At 45.3% G+C, this 19,787-nt stretch overlaps 1 protein-coding gene across 2 annotated transcripts in view; it reads left to right on the forward strand.

Annotated features, from left to right (window-relative positions):
• The window catches only part of Col22a1 (collagen type XXII alpha 1 chain), a 254,572-nt gene that overhangs the window by 109,348 nt on the left and 125,437 nt on the right, over nt 1-19,787 (forward strand). The window contains exons 16-21 of one of the 2 annotated variants that reach the window (XM_021251585.2): nt 335-388; nt 2,379-2,423; nt 7,266-7,310; nt 7,574-7,603; nt 7,868-7,921; nt 11,372-11,425. In XM_021251585.2, coding sequence (XP_021107244.2) covers nt 335-388; nt 2,379-2,423; nt 7,266-7,310; nt 7,574-7,603; nt 7,868-7,921; nt 11,372-11,425 — 282 coding nt within the window. The remainder of the gene's footprint in view (nt 1-334; nt 389-2,378; nt 2,424-7,265; nt 7,311-7,573; nt 7,604-7,867; nt 7,922-11,371; nt 11,426-19,787) is intronic. The other variant, XM_087187298.1, reaches the window with a different exon arrangement.

A 19,787-nucleotide genomic window follows, 5' to 3' on the forward strand; every position in this document is an offset into this window, starting at 1 on the left:
CAAACTCCACCTTTTACTTTGACCCCCATGAAGACCCTCATGATAAGGAAAGCATGCATCTCAGACGACCTGTGTGGTCATCCCTGGCTTAGAGATTTGGAAGCTGAGAGGGAGATATGAATCTATCCTCCAGCCCTTGGCCCTCAGTGAACTCAACTCTAGGACTGGTGTGTGCATTTGATGCTCCTGTGAGCAGAGGTGCCTGGTGGAGGCTGGAGCTGAGTGCGGAAAGACACTTAGGGCCTTTGCTTACCCGTCATTTCCATGACCGTGGCCAGTAGGCTGCTGCCTGGCCGCCATTGTCCATTACTTATTTGCTTTCCTTCTTTCTCAGGGAGAGCGAGGCCTGGATGGATTCCCTGGGAAGCCTGGGGAGACAGGAGAGCAGGTAAGTGGGTTCTAGGGCTGATGGGCTAGGTTTTGTCAGAGGACAGGAATGGCTGGACCCTGGCATGGGACCCTAGGTCTTGGGCCCTCAGCTTCCTTCCTGCTCAGGGGAGGGCAGCAGGGATCTGTGAACAGCCCAGAGCCGAAGCTGTCTTGGGCTGGGGTTCCTGGGTGGGAGGGGTCTCACTGATTTCAATGCCTTTTACAGGGAGTATTATGACTTGCTGTCACTCACTAGTGTAAAGACCACAGGTGGTGTGCAAGTGTTCTGAGTGGAGTATGTGCAGTGTAGTCACTGCAAACCTGTCCACAGAGCAAAAAGTTAGAAAGCACCCAAGCGCTCAGCAACGAAAACTCGTTGGATGGGTCAGGTGCACTCACCTGGGGGTATGAGATGGTCCTTGGAAATTCACCAGTGTGCTGATGAGGACTGACTGTGAGTCACTGCTGAATGGGGAAAATGCATCTGTGACTTACATAGGCAAGCACTACCTCTGGAGCACAAACTGGTACCAGTCTGAAGCCTGTTAGGAACTGGGCCACACAACAGGACGTGAGCTGGGGAGGGGGGCAAGCCAAGCTTCATGGGTTTTTGCAGCTGCTCCCCATCATTAGCATCTGCATTGGATTCTCGTAGGCACACAAACCCTACTGTGAACTTTACCTGAGAGGGATCTAGGTTGTGAGCTCCTTTGATTCTTCCCCACACCACTCATCCATCCTCCACCTCTGCCTCCTATAGAAAAATCATCTTCCATGAAACAGGTCCCTCTTGCCAGAAAACCTGGGGACTGTTGCTCTAAGGAGATAAACAGAAAACAGCTGGCTTGGTTGCCCCAGAAGAGGACGTTAGGTGGCTGACTATGATGGGAAGGCAACTTTAATACATTTAAATTTGTATGATATGAATGTATCATCTCTCCTAAAAGTAACTTAGATATTTCAATGATTAAAATATAAAAATTAAATAAAACCTAAAGTCATACTTCTATATTGAAGACTCTTAGGGAAATACTTGTCCTATTGAATGGTATAACTTAACATAATGTGTTGGCCAATATGTTAATGTAAATATAAATATTAGTACATAGATAAAATAAAGTACACAAGTTAATTATCTTTAATCTATAATTGTAGTAAAAGTGTTAATTTTAGTACACTATAGGAATATAGATTATAGCTATTCCCATTACCAAGAAATAATATCTAGATTTCTATCATCACTTAACAAATTGGAATCATTTGTTTTTGTATCTTGCTTTCCTTCCCTCAACACTGTATCATACACATGAAGCCATTTTCTTAAATATTTGCCAAGAGCATGATGCCAATGGCAGTTTAATAATCTGCAGCTTGAATTTACATTAAGTTATTCAGTTGCTTAAGAATAGGTGTGCTGCTGCGGCCAGGCCTGGCTCTTGTCACTTGGAGTTGCCCAGAGAGAGAGAAGATGCCTTCCCAGGCCAGGGTGGGGCATGCAGGGACCAGCACAGAGACCAGCCCCACACCAGCTCTCTGTGCCTGCTGCCTTGTGGCAGGAGCGAGTCCTGGCCAGGCCTGAGCAGCCCCTTCTTTTTTGTCTAGAGACTCAGCTGGTCCCCAGGCCCCTGAGAATTTGCACAGGACTCCCTCAGACTGCACCTGCTGTGACCAGGGCAGACCTGGGTGATTGCCTGCCCTCCCCTTGTCTGGATTCTCTCGGATGGGTCCTCCCATCCCCGAAGGAAATGGCTCCCTGCTTCCTCAGAGTTCAGTCCCCACACTGCAGTGCCAGCGCAGCTGGAAACAGGGAAACATGGACATGCACAATTTAGGTTAGTTGAGGAAGAGCCAGTAGGGATGGGGGAGAAGTCTTGTCTAAGGGGAGCAGGCTCCTGGGAGAATCCAAGCTGTGATTCAGAGCTGCAGTTGCCCCAACCCTTCCCTCCTCCTCTCTCGATCTGGGTAACCCTGGGGCCGGCCATAATGGACCTTTGCTTTCTTTCCTGCAGGGAGGACCTGGCCCTCCTGGTGTAGCAGGACCCCAGGGAGAGAAGGTAAGCCAGGGCCAGAGCAGGGTGAGCTGGGCATCAGGACTCAGCTGATCAGATACTTTTGCCTATTGTATTTGAATTATTTTTCCTACCTTTAGAAATACAAATGAGTAAAAAAAAACACTACCATATAAAATCCAGATATATTAAAATGTTTTGCTATTTCAAATGCTTTTTGGACTAAAAACACTGTGAACACAAATATAATCTTACAATTTTTTTCTGTCCTCTTCCTCCTCCTCTTCTTCCTCTCTTGTACTTTTCATCTCCCTCCCTCTCCTCTACATTTCACGACTGACTTTTATCAGCAAAGAGTCCCGAGACTGTTCTAAGCCTTTAATCAGAAAGTCCCACTTGTGTCCTATCATGTTGGTTTTCTGTGTTTGAACACCTCCCAACAAGGCTTAACCAAATTTGCTGCTTAGAATTTCTGCATATCAGCCCAGATGATGGCATGCTCTTTGCAAACTAGCGTACTTATGGAGGCATGTGGAAGCAGTCGCTTCCTGATAACTCAGAGTGAGGGAGAGCAATAGAGAAGGTAGATGTTGGTTTTGGTTTGGGGCAGGAAGGATGAGGAGATGCAGCCTTGGGGAAAAAGAGAGACATCTTTCCCATTCCTAGATGTCCCCCAGGAAGACCTCAGACACAGGCTGGAGAGAGATGGGGAGAGCAGGATGTGGCATGCAGGAACCTTGTGGTACTGAGCTGGTGGATGAGGGCAGCTGTCCCTGTTAGAGCAACTACACCAGGTTCAGATGCAGGTCACCGTGGGCAAGTCAGGTTCCCTGCATGGGCTCACAGTGAAGGAAAGGGCTCCTCTGACGGTGGACCCAGACGCAGTATGCCTGAAAAATAAATAGATAAAAAGCATGGGCTGAACAGACCTCAGCTGAGGAACATGGCAGGAGAGTGTTAACATCTCCCAGCTTTCTCACTTGGGTTTCAGTTCTAGCTGAGTTAATTATTCTGTCGCCTTCTAGGTGTTTTGGAGTTGAAATTTATTTTGCTACATTATCTTGGTGTCAGGATTTTGATACATTCCTGCAGTTTCTTGATGGGATGCTAAACCACAAAATAAGTAATTTTTAGTTTATTTCAAGTCACTAAGAGGGAATAGTGCTTGGAGTTGGGATCTTCTAGGTGATGACTCTATTTCCTGTGGCTGCCCATGTGTATGTGATTCTTGTGTACATGTGTGGGCAAGTGTGTGCACACCAGTGTGTGGGTTTCTTATGATTTCCAACCTTCAGCTGTGTTTGTAGATTTTATTTTGTGTCTAATACATGGAAAAACAATGCTGAACTGTTTGTCATGATGGATGCAACATCAGTTAGAGGACAAGGTTAAGGGCCATGCCACTATTTCAGGGTATTTGTTAGAATATTCAGGAAACCATCTCACTCTGAGACCAGCATTGAGACGTGTCTCAGATCTTACACAGCCTTTGGGAAAGTCATTGGAGCCATGGAAGCTTTTTTTTTTTTTTTTTGTACCAGGGATCGAACACAGGACCTTGGGCTTGTGAGGCAGGTGGCGGAACCACTAAGCTAAATCATGGTTTTTTGAAAATCCCTCTTTCTACAGGTGAAAGAGAGACCCTAAAATTAGGGTGTTTTATCCAAGATCCCAGAGTGGGTTAATTAGAGATGAAAGATTCAGGTTTTTCATGCCCACATGTCCATTCAGGATTCCATTATGGTTTATATAGATGTCCCACAAAAGCCTCATGTGCTCATAGGCTTTTGGAAGAAAATGGGATTATTGAGCTACATGCTGACTTGCTATGCGGAAGTGGAGTCTGGTCTGAAGAGGTGGGGCCCAGGGTCATGACCTGGAAGGGTAGATCTCCCTTCCGGGCTCCTCCCTTCCTTCTCGGCTTCCTTGCCACCTCAATGTGAGCAGCTTTCCCCTGTCCAGGCCCTTCTACCATTCCACAGTGCCCAGCAAGGGGCAAAACTTCTGAAACATGAACCACAATAAACCTCTCCTCCTTGAAGTTGGGAGAGGAAAATGACTAAGACGGATGCAGTAGTGCAAGTTGCACTATTAAGAAATGCACACATTTTTGTGCCACATTAAAAATTGTACTAGGTTGACCCAGTGTTTGTACTAGTTGGCAATTGCTGGGTAACAAATCATCTTAAACCTCAGTAATTTCCCACAAGAACAATTTATGGTGGCACAAGGTTCTGGAGGGCCGGAATCTAGGACCTGGATCATCTGTGCTCTGGGCCTCCCCTGAGTTTGCAATCACTCAGCCAGGAGCCAGGGATGTGGCTCTGTCAAGAGACCACTGGGATTGGAGAATCCACTCCAGACTCAGCCTCAGTTCCTTGATGGCTGTTGGCCGGAGGCTTTGCTCCTTGTTCCAAGGGCTTCTCTGCTGTGATGCTCACAAAATGGAAGCTGCTTCCCCCGAAGTGAGGGCTCTCAGGTTGGGGGAGTGGAGAAATCTCAAAATGGAAGCCTTAGTCATTTTATAACCTGCTCTTGGATGTCATGTGCCATCACTTCTTCTCTTACCGTTGGTCACATACAGGAAAGTGAAACAGTGTGAGAAGTCACCGCACAAAGTATGAATGCTGGAAGCCAGGGGACATGGAGCCTTTCAGGAGGCTGCCTACCACAGCAGCTGAAAAGGAGCAGTCCATATACTGGAAAGCAAATGAGACCTGAAAACGTTTATGAATCTATAGCTCACTAAAATTTTGAACTTGAACAGTCACTGAACAACTCTGTGCTTCAGTTTTCTCCTGAGATAGCAAAGATCACATTCTAGAGAAGAAGAGTGAATCCATATGAAGTCCTTAGAGGACGGCCTGGGATATAGATGTTCTCCAGCATCTGTTAGCCATATCTACACACTATGTATATGAACAAATACTGGAATCTTCCTTTGCCTTGATAGTAACATAATATTGTATATCAGAACATTTTATCTCATACTATGAGCTTCAGATGATTAAAAATTACTGATTAGTTGATTCAAAGATTAAAAACTAATTTTTTGATTAGTTATGATGATGACAAATACAACAGTAAAAACAACAAAAAGAAAATGAATATAAGCCCTCTGGGAGGCTGGGTCAGACGAATAGTGAGTTTAAGCCCAGCCTGGGCAACTTAGAGAGATTCTATCTCAAAATAAAAAAATTTTAAAAAATGGGTTAAGGATATAGCTTAGTGTGAAGGTTCTGGGTTCAATCCCCAGTATCTGTCCCTCACGGACAGGATAGTGACACAAAACATAAATAAAGATGTAATTATGTGGGGCTGGGGATGTAGCTCAGTGGTGCCTCACCTGCCTGGCAAGCACAAGGTCCTGAGTTCGATACCCAGTACCAGAAACAACAACAACAACAACAGAAATGTAGTTATGAACCCCAAAAGATTCATTATTCAGAACTCTCTTTCTCAGTGCATAAAAATTACATATTACATAAAATTACATATTTTACCAAAATATTAATAAAGCTTGAGGGAGTATAGGAAGAAAACCTTTCCTTTGAGGAGCTGATTCTCATGGAGAAGCACATAAAACCTGTTGGCAGTGAGATCTGAGTGTGTGGAAATGTTCATGTGTACGTGTCACGCAGCTGCCTGGGGAGGCTATGGACATGTGCTGTGTGGGTATGTACGTGTGAGTGTGATTATGTGTGGGGGAGTGGCAGATTAGAGAGAGTAAATATGGAAGGAAGAGATTCTTCCAAGGCAGGACTCAAATACATACAAGAAACTAAAATACAATTGCAGTAAGGGAAATTGATACTGAAGCTTTGTTGACATAGGAACACGAGCAGCTGATATTTTCAGACAGATACTTGATGTGCTGTACAAAGAGAAGCATTTTCTTCGTGTCTTGAGCAGGAATAGAAGGAGTGCAGCTGGGGAGGAAAGTGGTGTTCCCCTTGGCGTGGTGTCAAAGGGAGGGCCATGTGCTCCTGTCCTTATGGCTTAACCTCCAAGACCCTGAAGACTGGCAGGCATGCTGTGACTCACTCATCCTAGATGCTCTTGTACTTTTTACTGACTCATTCTTTCACTTGCCAACTTATCATCAAAATACTGAATGTCTGCCATGCTCACTGAGCTAGGTTCTAGGTAAAAAGCAAAGTGATGTTTGTAACCCACGTGAAGGGACATGAGCTACAAGAGGTCTGCTTGTTTCAGCTGTAGGCAACAGAGTCATAGAACTAAAGATTTTTGTCTTGCCACAGTTGATGAGTATGCTCTATGTGGAGCCAAGATATAGTTCATGCCTGGGAAAGCTAGTCGTGTTCCAGCTGTCATAGCCCAGATGACCTATACACGAAGGAGATGTGAGACAATTATTTGTGTGTAATGCAATGACAGTGGATGGGAGTTATCAGTACATTTTAGTAGTTATTTATTTGGAAAGTACTTATTGAATGCTGACTGTGTGCTAAAGCAAGGAGTTGAACAGGGGACACTCCAGAATGTCCCAACTCTGCTCCTGCTGTGCCTAACAGGGTGCCTGGTGCCTGCACATGTTCATTCACTGGGTGGTGAACCAAGGGCTGCTGTCAAGGGGCAAATGCATGTGACAAACCATGACAGCTTCATGGGGCACCAGCCAGAACGAGGCCCTGGGTGGAACATGCGTAGAAGAGAAAACACAGCTCCTGCTCCTTGGAAGCCATTGACCTTGAGATAGAGAAACGAATCAGGCACCAAAGACTAGGTGCAATGGCACTGTGTGTGATGGAGCACAGAGAAGGCCCCCGTTGGCCTGCAAAAATAAGGAAGGGCATCCAGAATGGGTGGTCAACCAAAGAAGTGGCAACTAGTAAGTCTACTAAAATGCTTATTATTTCTGCCCAGGGAGACGTGGGACCTGCAGGACCGCCTGGCGTGCCGGGCTCTGTGGTGAGTCACTGTGAGTGGGATTGAGCTCTCAGATGCTGCTAAAACCAAGTCACTGGAAGAGTCCTTACCTGCATGTATAAGGCAGAGCTCTTCTGGGGGCGTACGCTAGGTAGAAAGATTTCAACACCAAAAAGGTATAAAATCAGAGAAAACTCAGAAGCCTCTGTGTTCCAGTGTGCTGTGTGAATATTCTTAATGGATCAAGAGTGGGAGACTTGTTGAGAAACTGCTGACACCTTTGTTAACACCTGTCTGTCTCTCAGGTGCAGAGAGAAGGCCTGAAGGGTGAACAGGTAAGGGGGCTGCCAGGCCTCTTGTTGTGGGGATTTAGGTTGTAGCAGAAGTGGAAAGGGCCCAGCTGTAGAGTGGGGCTCAGAAAGAGCGTTTCAGGGAGCTTCCTGGGCAAAGCACAAATGCCACATCTGTGCCTCCATGCCTCTGGGATTCTGTTGGGAGCATGGGAAGTAACTGGTGGAGAGGAAGGGCCATGGGTGGCAGAGTGTGCTTCACAGGGAGAGGGCAGTCATGACTAATGCACGTTTGGCTTGTGCTTGCAGGGAGCTCCAGGTCCAAGAGGTCACCAGGGCCCACCTGGGCCACCAGGAGCTCCAGTAAGCCGCCCTCCTAGATCTAGAAAACCTTCATCCTTCTGTTACTGAGCACTGTGTTACCTCAGAAGCCTCAAGTCACCCCTAGAGGTAGAGGCTGTTCTTGTCACCCTCTTACCTATGAAGAGATGACTGTGGTGAGGAGACACCACCAGCAGCTCCTACAGAATTCCTTCCTGTGACTGCAGGCCAGGAAGCTTGCCTAGAGCCTGGTCCCAAACAGGCCACAATGAGGGTTTCTGGGTGCTCAGTCTGTTGTTTTCATTTCCTTTCAGATAAAATAGAGGAAAAATATTGGGCATTCATAAGCCTGTTGAATCACTCTATGCACATGTACTTTCCCATGTTTCCAATTGGTTATGGCTTCTAGCTGGCTTGGAGCACTCCAGTCTTTGGTATCTCACTGTGTTAAGCACCTAATGATGTGTAAATAATCATTTGGAAACAGGCCATTCAAGGGGGCCCTGTGATCATTTCCGATGTAAGTTCAGATAGTAAGTATAATTAATAAGAATGCAGTGAACATCACAAGAGTCCCTGTTCTAAAGTTGCCTCTCCTGGCAGCATACTGATGCTTCTTTCAAGTTGCTATATCTTTCTTGAAGAAAATATAGCGACTCTTACATTTTATTGAAGGAAATGAAGCAACACTTATTTATAAATGCCCATAAATGAGATTCATATTGACCCATTGAGTACAATCCATCATTAGAAATACATTTACATGGTTTTTCTGGGGTAGAACTAGAAGAAACTTAGATGATGTTAATAAGAACAATTTCATATCAAAATCTTTGGGTCAGTAAAGCTACTTTCTTTTCCTATTTCTCTCCAAAGCTCGGTTTCCTGGAGTTATCCACTACTGCTATAAGTTTTGAAGTCATGCAGTAGACTCTCAATGTTTTGCTTTCTATGCATATATACATACTTATTTCAGATCCACTATTGGCAAATATTAGATATTTACACAATGGTGTACTTTTGATACAAATGAGTGCATCTTAAGTCTGCAAGGGTGAGAGTGTGATTTCTCATCTTTTAATGACGAAGCTACAGGTACAGAGACACTGAATGACACACACAAAGTCACATTGCTGTTAAGCTAACAGAACTTGGAATGAGATCTATCTGCATAGCCCATGCTCTCCTCACCCAGGAGCGTATAATGGTCTATCACACGGGACACACAGGGGTCTTGAGACTCTCTAGGTTCAAACACCAGCATAGCTCAACCCTGGTGCCCAACAGAGCTGTCCATGCTCCCGAAGATGTCCACCCGGCAAGATGCTTCTCACAGAATGGGGTTCAGTACCATACATGGTGGTAGTGATAAAATTCCCTTGGCTGAAATTCACAAAACAAACAACCTCGGTAAAGCCTTTGTTGAAAAAAGAACAATAATGAGAGATGCAAAAATGTGAGCTTCTTAAGGCCAGGAATACTATTTCTCCCATCTCAGAATCTACAGGTCTACAGCATGATGGGAACTTAACACATGTATGGGGAGCAATGTTCCATGATAGGCTTTTAAAGGGATCAAAGTGGGATCTGACTGGAGCAAGAGCTTACAGAGTAGCATGGCCGTGGAAGGCATTTGGCTTCATGTCTCTGCTATTTCACCAAGTAGATTTGTGTCTTTGGTAACATTATCTAATCTCTGTAATCCTCATTGGATTCATTGCTAACTTGGAAATCATCATCATCATCATCATCATCATCATCATCATCATCATCATCTCTTACATGAACTTGCTATGAGGGTCAAATGAACTATTCAAAGCAGTGCTGTGTGAAAACTTACTAAACTCAGTACTGACATCAATTGTCCTTTCTTCTTTTAAATCCCCAGAAACATTCAGCTCAGGCCCTTTTGTAGGGCAGTTGCTTCCTAAATATGCATAGGATGAATCAAGCTGAGAAGCTGGCTTCATTGCCTTTTGTTGAGAATGTGAAATTTTGAATTTGTGTTCAGCGGTCCCAGAGAGAAGAGAATATATCCATTCTCTAAATAGAAAGAGTGTGGAGCATTCTGCATCCAAATACTAGCATCTATCACCTTTCCCAAGCTGGAATAGGCCTTGGTCCTTTGCCACTATCGGGCTGAGCAACTCAAGTTACAGGATTTCTTGATGCTTGACATGAATTTCCTCCTGCTAGGTCTCCTCTTGCTGTGGGCTCTCAGCTCACAAAATTCTTTTTGTTTGTGTGTGGGAGACACACACTATTATTTCTTGCCATTTGTCTATGCATTTATCAACTTACATGGTGTTACTAAAAGACCTTGGACCTAACTGTAGCTTGGTCACCTCATAGGTCGTATTTGGCATTAGAAGCTGTTAGTATGCTACTATTTATTTAAAATGAGGAAACTGAAGTGCTGAGGGCATTTCTGGCTAAAATCCACTCAGAAGAGGTAGCAGAGCCAGAGCTTGAGTAGGGGTTCAGCTCTTGTATCTTCCTCTGTGTGCAGTTGGTGGGGCATGTGTCAGGGGCCTCCAGGAGGCTGCAGGGCTGGGTCATGGGTCTGGGACAATTCTTCATGTGGTCTTCCCAACTGCTCAGTTGATACATGCATTACCTTGACTTCAGAGGAGAGGTTCAACACTGTCAAGCGGTGTGTCTGAGGTTATGCAGCAGGTACGAGGCAGGGTGAGGAGGCAGGGTTTGAATTAGTTGGGTAGGACATGCCCACCCCACAATCAAAGTTCCTTCAGGGATTGAAATTATCTTTCCTAGAACACTTCATTTATTTGTCCTAACTGTCATCACTACCTCCCAAGATTCAGAAAACCCAAGCTAGTGGCCTCTGATCCAGTGGGCTGCAGGAGAAAGGTCATTGGACTAGAGTTAAGTACTTGGATTCCAAATGGCTCTTTCGTGTGTGCTTTTGTAAAGCACTAATAGCAGCCATTTAACCCTTACTGTGCCCTCTGTAATGTACTGCCCGTATCTTCCTTGTTAAGCATATTTAATTAGATCAGTAGATGGTAGGTGAAATAAATCAGATACACAAGTTAAATATTGCATGGTTTCTTTTATATGAGAAACCCAAAATATAAATAAAAGATAGATAATAAGAAGTAGTTAGATAGAGCTTTTTCATATGTGAAAAAGACCAAGAGATAGGGAAGGGGATTAAAAAAAGAATTGAATTGTGTTGTGTATGTACCAACTCCCTGCAAGAAACATAAATATCGTGTACTGAAAACATGTACTAATAAAAAGTAAATACATTTTTTAAAAAGGAAAGAAAGCAAACACCACCTCCTATAAAAGCAAAAACCAAATAAAGTAGATTGGAGAGAATGGAATCTTATTTTTACCCTGACCTCAAAATTTCCCACTGGGGTGTGACAGGGTTTCCCTACCCAATGAGAAGAAGGTGGTAGAGCATGACTAATACTGTTGAATCCTGCATTTATCCTTTTGCCTCTCTTTTTTCCCTTCCTATAGGGTCTGATGGGTCCAGAAGGCAAGGAAGGACCTCCTGGTTTGCAGGGTCTCCGAGTAAGTAATCTGTTTTCCTTTTCTGACGTCCCAACACACTGACACTGACCCCTGACTCATGAAGTCCAATACAGGGCACATGCCAGCCCAGGAGCTTGAAACGGGCCTTGGAAGCAGAAGGGCACATTGGGCTCAGCTGGTGAACCTGGGGGAGGGCCTGCTGTGGCTCTGCCCTGAGCTGGGCCTGGAAACGTGGAGAGGAGTTTGTGTGCCATGAGAGTGGTATGTGTGGCTACAGCTGCCTGGTGGAGGAAGACCCAGTGCAGGGAGAACACAAAGGTGGGTGACTTGCCAGACTGAGGGCCACCAGGGCCGTCTGAAGCAGGTGGTGTTTGAGCTAAATTTTGAGAAAAAGACTAAGAAAATAGGGGCAAAACAGTGGAAATCTGCGAACATACTTTAAGCATCCATATTATTATTGAATATCATATGTCATGGTATTTAATTTAATGCACTTTAATTTAATTTACCACATGTCTTCTTATCTCAATTGTGCACATCTACCAGGTTCTAGGTTACTGGTGAACATTGCTCCTGATACAATGCTATAGGTTTAAGAAAGGAATTACAGAAACACATGTCAGTAGATGCCTCCTGGATGCCCCACGGCAAACTAGACTCACTTCTGTGTCCCCAGTTCCCATCTGGGTGCCTGGCACACAGTAGGGAGGCAAAACACCTATTGAACTCTGACCCTTAAGCTGGTACCATCTTTATTAATGCACATAGAGAACAGTATATGGGGCACACCGGTACTCAGATAGTATGGAAAATCCAGAGACAGTGGGTTTAGTGCCCCTAGAGGATTTCATCTAGACATCAGGGGCCCACTGATCATCCCTGAAGGCTGGGGAGGAAGTCCTGACATCTAGCAGAGGGAGCCCCTGTCCCATTTGTGGCTCTTTAGCCTGAAGGTTCTGTAACTCAGTCAGGTGAACAGGGTTACGTATTTGCTGTGGAATGACCTTCTAAGAGGGTTTGGTCACCACATTCTACCTCCTGCATTCTAAAGTTGGGTGAGCTCCATGATTTGCTCTTTTATCAGTCAACACAGACTCCAATCTGATCTTACCCATCCCTGAATTGTATTATTTGCCTTTCTAACAACTCTGCCTCCTAGAGCCATCTTGAGTCTTCAGAAGTCTTGGAGAAACTTGTTCTGAAGGCTAGGTGAAATGTAGAAGAACATCTAAGGGCACACTGGTGAGAGAGTCACCTGTCTCAAGTGGAAGACCTTGGACATGTCTCTTCCCATTCAGCCTGCACAGCCCTGGCCTCACTTTCCCTTTCAGGTAGATGAGGCAGTCGTGCAGGTGGCCTTCTCCCCTGCAGAGGAGTATGAGGTATCATGACTCAAAGTCCAGGAAGCCCTGCTTGACTTCTTAGCTGCTGTGTGGTCCCTGCAAGTCTTCTGGTCTCTCTAACCCTGTGGCCTTCTTGCTTCAGTAGAAAAGGCATGGCCATGCCTGAGTTGTTAGGAGAAAGGGGTCCAGGATGGTCCTGGCACGGACCTTGAGGGGCAGCAAAGCATGGCAGCTGTTGGAGCTCTCATTCTCTCAACATGCTCTCACACAATCTTAAGAGAAAACAGCATTTTTTGCCCATTAGTGTTTATGTGAACTTTCTTCATTTTGGATTGAGCAGCTGCAAGTATTATTTTTCCTGACATAGTATTAGATGGTAGGTGGAACTATTTATGTAAAGATGATGGTGCACATCCTTTATCTCCATCAGTAATGGCGAAGTCTTTAGAGCTTTCAGTGATAACAAATAGCTGGCTCCAGCACCTGTGCCAAAGGTTTGCCACCACTGATCTACATCTTTGTCTAGTTTACTCTTGTTAAGGAGGAGAGGGGTCATCTTGTAGAGGCTTGCTTGTCAGGCCTGCACTTTTTTGGACATGATTTCTTGGAATCCACTGAGTGTGCTTATCAGGCATGGCTGCTGTTATCCTCAGGAGCACTTTTGTCCCCAAGAGCCATGCCAATCACAGGTACAGAAGGGCATTGGCCTGATTGAAACTTAGCATAGCTGAGGGGCTTTGGAGTGAAGGCAAATTCACTTGGTCTGTACATTTGAGAATTTAAGCAAAGAGACCCAGGGAAGCAAGTAGAGTGGAGAGGGCGGGGTGGAGCAATGACGAGGGTGGGTTGGGATGTGGTATTTATTGAGCATCAGCCGTGTCACAGTCCTCCTGGCAGCTTCCACAGCTGGAGGCCAAGGCTTGGTGGAGCACATCTGCTAGGTGGCTTCGAGGGATTCCCTCCCAGAACTGTGTCTCCACAGCTGGGCTTGGATTTCCCCCTCTTTCATTCATGTGTCAGTGTGTTAGCAAATCTTGCATGAAATTCTTGGGATGCATGAGCACTTTGCTAAATGTACTGGGATTTTCTGAAGAAAAAAGAAAGAAAGAAAGAAAGAAACAAGGACTGCATTGCCAAGTGCTCATGAAGTCAGCTAAGGAAGGTGGCACATGTACACAGCCAACCCAAAAGCCTCTGTGGAGACTGATACAGACCAGGGATGTCAGAGAGAGGAATCTCAGCTAGTGGGACAGCTGCTGAGTGAAGCAGTAGGGCCTGGAAACTGTATAGTGCTGGGCAGAGGTGCTGCCTGAAGTGGCCCTGCAAGCTGAAGCGATTTGCATTTCCTCCAGAGTTGATGGGATGTTTTGGACAGTTTCAGAAACAGGAAGTGACCCTGAGGGAGGCCTCCTGCCTCTGTCCACTCAGCCCTACCCAGCAGCTTTACTTGGACTTCTGCTTCTCCAATTGGGAGCAACTAAAATGTCTACGGACCTGGCTTCTCCTCCAAGTCTGCCAACACCACAGAGGGGACTGTCGAGCAGTCCCTTTCCTTTTGTGTGTCTCTTCTCCTTTCTTCTCTTTGCCGTTGTCTTCTCCTTGCCTTTCTTCCCACCCCTGCTCCTTCTCTCCCTAGTTCCCTTCCTTCCATTAGTTCACTGATTCAACAAAAATTTCTTCAACATTGACTGACTGCCAAGCCTTATTGTAGACAAATGAAGAGGAGGGTCCCTGAGAACATGGTCCCTGCCCATATGCCTAGGGTCTCTGAGAGGCAGAAAAGAGAGCCATAATGGTTAGCATGGAAGGAGGTGATGCAGGACGGCCCCATTGAGAGCTACACTCCTGCTGGATTCTGGCTAGCACACCCTGTTAGAGACATGAATGAAGACACAGGCAACAGAAAATATCTTTGTCGGGGGACCAGGGGACTTCACTGGAATGGAGTGAAGCCCTAAACTGACTCCAACCCTCAGATTTATTGAGGAACAACAAAGGCATAGAGTTCTGCTGAGAGCAGATATTTGTTTTAGGTAGCAAGGCAGGCAAGCAGTTGGCTGAATAATTAACTTTTGTCTGATTGTCCCCTTGGGAGCATCCTTATTTTTCCCTTAAGCCCCATCTCTGCTCAAGCTGGCAAAACACCCGGTCTTTAAGACGTTTCGGCTCCTCGGAGTCAGCAGTCTTCTGCCTCCTGAGTCACCCCGGCAGACACTGACCCATTGGGTGTCCCAAGGAGCTCCACACACCCCTGCACGGGCAGGGGGAAGAGCCATGAGACCAAGGGAGCAGCTTGAACAAAGTCTGGGGCCAGGTGGGCTGGGCCTATGTGAGCAAGAGACCCCTGTGACTGAAGGCAGCAGCCCAGCAGGGGGCGACAGAGTTAGAGACCCCAGGAGCCATTCAGGCCAGGCCTTGCGGACCTCTGAAAAGACTACATTTACTCTCTTTGTGTGTGTGTGTGTGTGTGTGTGTGTGTGTGTGTGTGTGTGTGTGTTGGGAGGGGTTGGATGTTTCCACCATGTCTATTAGGAAAACAACATTCATACGCAGAAGTAGAAGGAATAGTGAAATGAACCTCCGTATATCCAACACTCACTTCACTGCTTATCAAGTTGCTGAAAAGGATGTTTTTGGTATTCTGGCACTTGTACCTACCTACCACTGGAAGCACTTTCACAACTCACATCGCTTTGGTTCTAAATATTTTAGTACCTTATTTCCAAAAGATAAAAGATTTTAAGAGAAACAAAACCATAATGCCATTATCCCATCTAAATCTGTGAAAACCACTGCTTGAAGCTTCATCAAATATTTATGCAGCAATCCCTGTGTTTCCATCTTGTCTCTTTCTGGCCGAGCTTTGCTCACTCTGGCATTCTCAGTACAGCAGCAGCAGGGCTGCCTTATAGTCCCAACCCGCCACCGGGCTGTGGTGTTCAGAATGGACTATCAGGAGGGAGACTGATTGGTTAGGAGCTCCTGTGGTGATCACCTGAGAAAGATGGCTTCTCGGCCAGGACTGGGGACTCCCAAGGCCAAGGACATTTGAATATCCATCCTAGTCCACATTACACACCAGACAGCAGGGAGACAAAGAAAAAGGCAAAAATTGTGCCATAAAAGAGCACATCAGCAGAGAAGCACGAAGCGCGGCAGAGTAAGAGGACAGAGTCAGAGTAAGGCAGAGTGAGCGTGCATTGATACAGCACGCAGCAGGCTCTCGTCCAGTTCCCCCTGAAGTATCACAGATGATGGCCAGGGTGTCTTTGGGACCTCTGGCCCTTCAGCAGTCACGGGTGGGCCCATGATTCAGGTGTGTTCTGTCTTGTGACGTTGCTAGCTCAGCACCTACAGTAGTGGAGAAAAGAGTAGAAGTTAATCGTGATAATGTGGGCTTGAAATCAGCTCCCTGTTCCATCATTCTCTGGCTGAGTCAGGAAAACCCGAGGCAGAATGACTTATTTGGAAATTATATCTCTGCTTCCCACCCTATGACCCATCATTTCCTCCTCATCAATTTCAGTTGAAACTTCGCTCTGAAGAGCTCTTGAATATCAGGCACTGCATACACTCCGGGTGAGGGAGGAAAGGACCAGACAATGACAAGGTGCACAGGCCTGTACATCAAAATGTAGAGACTTGAATATGGGCTGGGGAAAAGAGTCCAGGCCCTGTAATTTAGAGATTAGCAGCAGGCTGATGGTTTCATCCCTTGGTGGGGTAGATCCATTCATTTTGAACAAAGCTGGTATTTTTCCACAATCACATGGTAAAAGGGGAGAATTGGGGCTAAGTACAATTTAAACCATCCCCAGAGCTGCTGAGGGCTCCCTCTCACCTGCTGCAGGGTGGTGTGCAAAGGCTCCGGGCTGTCGGGTGGAGGTAGCAATGATGGCTTAGCTGAAGTGGGAGGTGCTGTGACACCAGGGTCCACAATGTTCCAGCAGGACAACTGGCCTGGTTCAAGGCCACCGCTTGGGATCACCCAACTTCCAGGAGGCTCATTTTCCGAAAGATTCTGTCCCCCTCTTCTTGAACCCCCAAATAGCTGTCCTGTCCTTCTCACACAGACCTGTTGCCATGTTTTGCAGAGCACTTATCTGATATTTTTCTTTGAGCACTTACTTATTTTTTCCACTGTAATATACATCTGTGAGAGTGAGTACTTTTCTTCTTTACTTTCGTATCCATAGTATGAGTAAGAGTGCCTTGTATTTATAAAGCGTGCACATTATATACACACAGTATGTATAACGTATGCAAAAGCATATACATACGCGTAAATATTTATTAATAGGCATCATATGCAATAAGAGTACCAGAGTGAATGAAGCAAAGGTGGATTCAGGTCTCCTCCGGGAATAGACATCATTATGCAGTGAGGACAGGACCCAGGATTGGAACCTGCTTACCTAAGTTCTGACCTTGGACTGGGAATGTCCACTTTCAGTGATGAGCGTGGCCTTTGCCTTGCTCTATGGTACTGAGTAAAGGATGAAACAGCCTACATATCTTTTTATTGTCTCTTTTCTGGGCCAACATTTTTTTATTGTTTAAGAAAATTGTATGTTATAAGGCATTTTCACTCAACATAACAAGGTAATGTAAAATTTGGAATGCATGTGCTATAGACTCATCATGAAAAAAGGGGTCCTTGAAATTTAGCATGAGTAATTTAATATCCAGAAAAATAAAATGGCCTTCTCAGTGTCCCTGAGAATTGGATCCTTGCTTTTCACACTAGATTGCGGGAATTCTTCTGGTCCTTTCTATTATTTTCTGTACATCTCTGGGATCTCTTCTCTCTCACCAATAGATGACAGTGGAAGAAGTAATCTTGTCAAATGTAGTTCTCTCCTTCTCACTAAAGATGAGAGGGCCCCCAAACATCTCATGATGCTCTCCACTGTGGTCGTGGCATTAAGAATATACTTTAACAGTGCAATAGGCTGGTGCACATGTAAGGCTAATATAATGTACAAAGGAAAGAAAAATTGAGCAATCATTGCACGGCAGGCATCTGCCTAGGTAATTTTTTGTGCTCATGTTTTTCACTTAATTAGCACAAGGATACCATGTGATATGATAATTTAAGTCTCATAACACTTACGAGGCATCCATGACGTAGAGGTGGACATGCAATGTCAATTAGATTGTAAGGTGGGGCAGGGATTGGAACTCAGGTCTGTCTGCCTCCAAACCCTTCACAATCTTTGCTTCAGCATCTTGTGGGCTCATGTACACACTGAATTCTAACCTGAAAGCTAGTGCCCTTGCTGCCGATGCTGTGGACAGATTCAGGATCATTGGTAACTGACTTTCTCATCATTTAATCTCTGGTATTTTCAGGGAAGTGGACGGTCTCACGTTTGCTAAAAGCCACCAGGCCCACCAGCTCTGACTTCTAGTAGATGTGAGGGAGAAACAGAGACTGTCTTTTGTCAGTGGCTGCCTGGGTTGTATCTGTTTTACTTTTCCATTTTAAAGCCATTTCCTTCTCCACCAGATGGTAAAAGTATTGTTTAGATCACAAGCTACTGTTTGATTTATTCCAGGGCATGGAGCCAGGGTTTCTGTCAGGACATCCTAGGTTTTTTCTGAGCACCTGGCTTCAGCTCCAAACAGTAGAAAATAATTGTGCTTGAGGTTTGGAGGGACAGAGAAGAGAAACTGAGCAAAAGAGCATGCAGTGTGCATTAAAATGACTCGCATAAGGAATCCTTTTATCTCTTAATGGCTGTGTTAACTCATCCTGGCTGGGAAAGATTTACTATTCTGAACTAATAGGCTTTGTTTGCTCCTCGCCATGAGCAGGGAGGCAGCCTTGGAAATACTAGCCTGCTAGCATCCTAGCATTCGAAATGGTTTGAGAAATCTGCCCTCATGATAAATTGCAAAGACTTATCCAGATATTGTGCTGGGTAGCAATTTAAAAGAAAAGAAAAATGACAGGAAACACACCTATTGTTAGTAAAACAGCTCTTTATTGCTGCTGAATTGGTTCTTGTCAGCATTTCTCAGATCCCTACACTTTGTTATGGGTCAAAAATGCAGAAATTACATAGCTACTGCTATACGTACACCACTGAAACTACCACAACCAGTATCTCCCTCCACCACCACCAGTACTGTTACTACCACCACCACTGTCACCACTATCAACAGCATCATCACTACTGCCACCACCATCACCATGACCACCATCACCATGACCACCATCACCAACACCATCACTACTACCATCTCCAGCACCACCACCACTATAATCACTAGGTACTTAGAAGGTGCCATTTTACTTAATCTTCACGACATTGGCAGGTGGTAGGGATTATGAAGACAAATCTGACACATAATCTACCACCCACTCCGAGGATTTAACAGAGACAGAATATTCCTATTACCATTTCTTCTTTGTAGTTGTCATCATCCTCTTCCTCATCCTTATCCTTGTCTGTTATATTTGAGTGATGCTTTATTATACTTTATAAATGACTTGCCCAAATGTCAAATTATTTATTCCACTACTATCTTCTGAAATAATTAAAATAATCATAATTCCCTATGTTGGAGAACTAAGACTCGGTCAGTGAAATGACTGGTTCTTCCCTATTTATGTTAGCCTTTGAATTCTTTCCTTGCAGTGCCATATAGGAAAGGGACTGGGGAAAGAACACAGAGAATTCCATTGGTTTCACTGAGTGGCCATGTCTGCAGAACCACTGGGAGTCTGTAGTCACCCCTGATATTCCAACTTATTAGCTGTTAGTTGGCACCAGGAAATCTCTACCGCAAACATGCTTTTTCCTATTTTTTGGCTGTTGTTGGGGCTTCATGGAAAAGAAAGACAGCACCGACCTGGGATGTGGTCAGGACAAGCTGAGGTGGGGAAGGGGTGTGGCAGATAGAGGCAGCAGTATGGGCAAAGTCTCAGAGGCAAGGCATCCCAAGAGGGCTTTGGGGCAGAGCTAAGAGTCCATCTGGGCTGTTGCTCAGGGGATGGAGCCCGAACCCTGAACCTGCACTGAAAAGCCCGGTTAGAATCATGGGGCCTGGGA

Source organism: Heterocephalus glaber, unplaced genomic scaffold (genome assembly GCF_053883595.1).
Source record: "Heterocephalus glaber isolate CG9 unplaced genomic scaffold, H.glaber_assembly_v1.0 deba00000281, whole genome shotgun sequence".
NCBI classification, from domain to species: Eukaryota; Metazoa; Chordata; class Mammalia; order Rodentia; family Bathyergidae; genus Heterocephalus; species Heterocephalus glaber.